Source organism: Nycticebus coucang, chromosome 18, assembly GCF_027406575.1.
Source record: "Nycticebus coucang isolate mNycCou1 chromosome 18, mNycCou1.pri, whole genome shotgun sequence".
In the NCBI taxonomy this organism is placed as follows: domain Eukaryota; kingdom Metazoa; phylum Chordata; class Mammalia; order Primates; family Lorisidae; genus Nycticebus; species Nycticebus coucang.
Window position 1 is genome coordinate 26,596,384 of NC_069797.1, and position 3,073 is coordinate 26,599,456.

The 3,073-nt window shown below is 43.2% G+C and overlaps 1 protein-coding gene across 1 annotated transcript; it reads left to right on the forward strand.

Moving 5' to 3' along the window:
* Window positions 1–1,876: 1,876 nt before the first annotated feature.
* Window positions 1,877–2,857, forward strand: LOC128571053 (olfactory receptor 3A2). Its single transcript, XM_053570730.1, has one exon. It carries the CDS (start codon window positions 1,889–1,891, stop codon window positions 2,855–2,857), a length of 969 nt encoding a protein of 322 aa, XP_053426705.1. The 5' UTR covers window positions 1,877–1,888.
* Window positions 2,858–3,073: the final 216 nt, after the last annotated feature.

Sequence of the window (3,073 nt, forward strand, 5' to 3'; positions counted from 1 at the left end):
TAACTCCATGGCTCCCCTAAAGCTACTAATCCAGAAAATGTAGCCCAAATTCCACTGTGTCCTGAAAGTCTTCCATGACAACTCTAGCTCATACTAATACTCTCTTTCTCTGAAATCATCCATGTATTTACAAAATATTGGGTTATGATTAATACTATGTGTATAACATTATGATGACTATTGCTATTGAAAAAAATGAATGAAACATGTGTCGGTCCTCAAGTCACAGTGAAGTAGGAAAGAACTGACTGAGCTAGAAGGTAAAGAGTCATTAAGTTTAAAAAAATATTTTGTGATGATAGAAAAGAAGAGAGTGAGAGAGAGAGGTGGGAAATTTTCAAAGAACAATTAATTCAGCCAGTATTTTCTAGAAGTCTTGAAATACTGAGGCATCTGTTGTTGGAGGGAAATCACTGCAGGCAGCAGAAACAGCATAAGCAAGGAGGTGGAGAATCAGAGGGTAATAGTCTAATGTTTGTGTTAAAATGTGGGGAAATGGGAGTAGTGAGATTTTTTCAATGTATCATATGTAAAAAGCTGTTATCCAGCCAGTGAGCTGTCCACTTGCAAAGCATTTTTTAGTTACCAGGTTTATCAGTGATAATCAGGCCTGTGGATGATTTCTGCCCTCCCCCAAAACGTGTGCTCTTGGAATTTTAAGGACATCTTGAAGACCCCTACATCCAAGTTCTCATCCATGTGGTATCCCCTCTATTGTTTCCCTGTGGCCTGAATACACACAACAGAGACCTCACCTGTGATGATGGTTACTGAGAAACCCTTCCATTGGAGACATCCTTTTGCTGCAATACAGGGCCTGCTTCCAACTTTGATTTTAGAGAGAAGGCACTAACCATATACACAGAATATATAATTTTAAATTAAGATGTTATTCAAAGTCCAGTATGAGGGCTTAAGTAACAATGATAGCACCATTTACTGAACAAGGGATTTTAATGTACGCCTCAGAGTATAGTCTCTCATCTTGGAGAAACATACTCATATGGTCTTTCTGACACCCTCAATCATGGGTGTCAATCTCTATGATTCTTGCCCTTGATTTCACTTACTGCCAGAATGCTTTAAACCTGGGTTATTTGTAAATGCTTTCTAGTTTGTTAGGATTTCTGTTTTGAAATCTACTTATTGGTTTTGGCTCATCTCTCAGAGAACAATGAGGAAATTCGACCTCAATCTTGCTACATTCAAAGAGGAAGACTTCTTTTTTAGCAAATTTTATTATGTATATTTCAGGTATAGAACATGATGTAATGAGAGAAATAAATGTAGTAAAATGATTACTACAGGGAAACAAATCAACATATCCGTCACCTCACATTTACCCAGTGTCAAGAGCAGGTATACTCTATACATTCAGCAAAACCCTGAATATGAGGTCTGCCAATTACATTCATGAACTCATTCTAGAAAAAGTACTATATGCCTCATTGGTCACCTTTGGGATACTCTCCTGGGAAGGCTATTCACTGATGCCAGGGTCTAGTCCATCCTTGAAAGCAGTTTTTCTAGGATGAGTTTGTGAACTTAATTGGCAGACCTTGTATTCTTTATTGACCAGAGTCCTCATGTTATACATAAGATCTTGAATCTTAATTTATTTTTCAAAGTATTGTAACCCATTCAGGTAGCAAAAGAAGGGAGGGAAAATATGGTGGTGGCATTGGGCATCTCAACTAAGAGCAGGGTAAAAGCACTGAGGTGGTGGAGGTTAGTGAGTGAGGTATGGCAGGGTTCAGGGGAAATATTCACCTAGACACTGGGAACTCACCATGGGACTTTGAGCAAAAATGACTTAAGATGTTTGTTTTGAGTAAGTGAATGAATGGACTGATACTTCCCCTGCTGGGACATTTCCCGACAGTAACTCATGGAGCCAGAAGCTGGGACCAACAAAACGGCGGTTGCTGAGTTCATTCTGCTGGGCTTGGTGGAGTCACTGGAGCTGTGGCCAGTTGTCTTTGTGCTCTTCCTCTTTGCCTACCTGGTCACTGTCGGGGGCAACCTCAGCATTCTGGCTGCCATCTTTCAGGAGCCCAAACTCCACACCCCCATGTACTTCTTCCTGGGGAATCTATCAGTGCTGGATGTTGGGTGTATCAGTGTCACTGTTCCTGCAATGTTGGGTCATCTCTTATCCCACAAGCGTGCAATTTCCTATAATGCCTGCCTTACTCAACTCTTCTTCTTCCACCTTCTGGCTGGGATGGACTGCTTCCTTTTGACTGCCATGGCCTATGACCGATTCTTGGCCATCTGCCGGCCCCTCACCTATGGCACCCGTATGAGCCAGAGAGTCCAGAGGATGTTGGTGGCTGTGTCCTGGGCTTGTGCCTTCACCAATGCCCTGACCCACACTCTTGCCTTAACTACTCTCAACTTCTGTGGTCCTAACAAGGTGAATCACTTCTACTGTGACCTCCCACAGCTCTTCCAGCTCTCCTGTTCCAGCACTCAACTCAATGAGCTGCTGCTCTTTGCTTTGGGGTTTTTAATGGTAGGTGCACCTGTGGTTCTCATCATCACCTCTTACATCCATGTGGCAGCTGCGGTTCTACAAATACGCTCAGCAGAGGGCAGGAAGAAAGCCCTCTCCACATGTGGCTCCCACCTCACTGTGGTTTTCCTTTTCTATGGGACGGGTATCTTCAACTACATGCGTCTGGGTTCAGAGGAAGCTTCAGACAAGGATAAAGGGGTTGGAGTTTTCAACACTGTTATCAACCCCATGCTGAACCCACTTATCTATAGCCTTAGAAACACTGATGTTCAGGCTGCTCTGTGGAAGATACTCATGGGGAGGCCATTTGCTGGCCCCTCACCTATAGCATGCACATGAGCCAGACAGTTCAGATGATATTGGTGGCTGTATCCTGGACTTCTGCCTTCACCAATGCCCTGACCCACACTCTTGCCTTAACTACTCTCAACTTCTGTGGTCCTAATGAGGTGAATCACTTCTACTGTGACCCTATCTGAGAGGGGATGAGGTCTCTCCTTCCTGCCTTTTCTGGATGGAGGAAAATTTCCCATGAAGGCAGTAACCTGTAATATA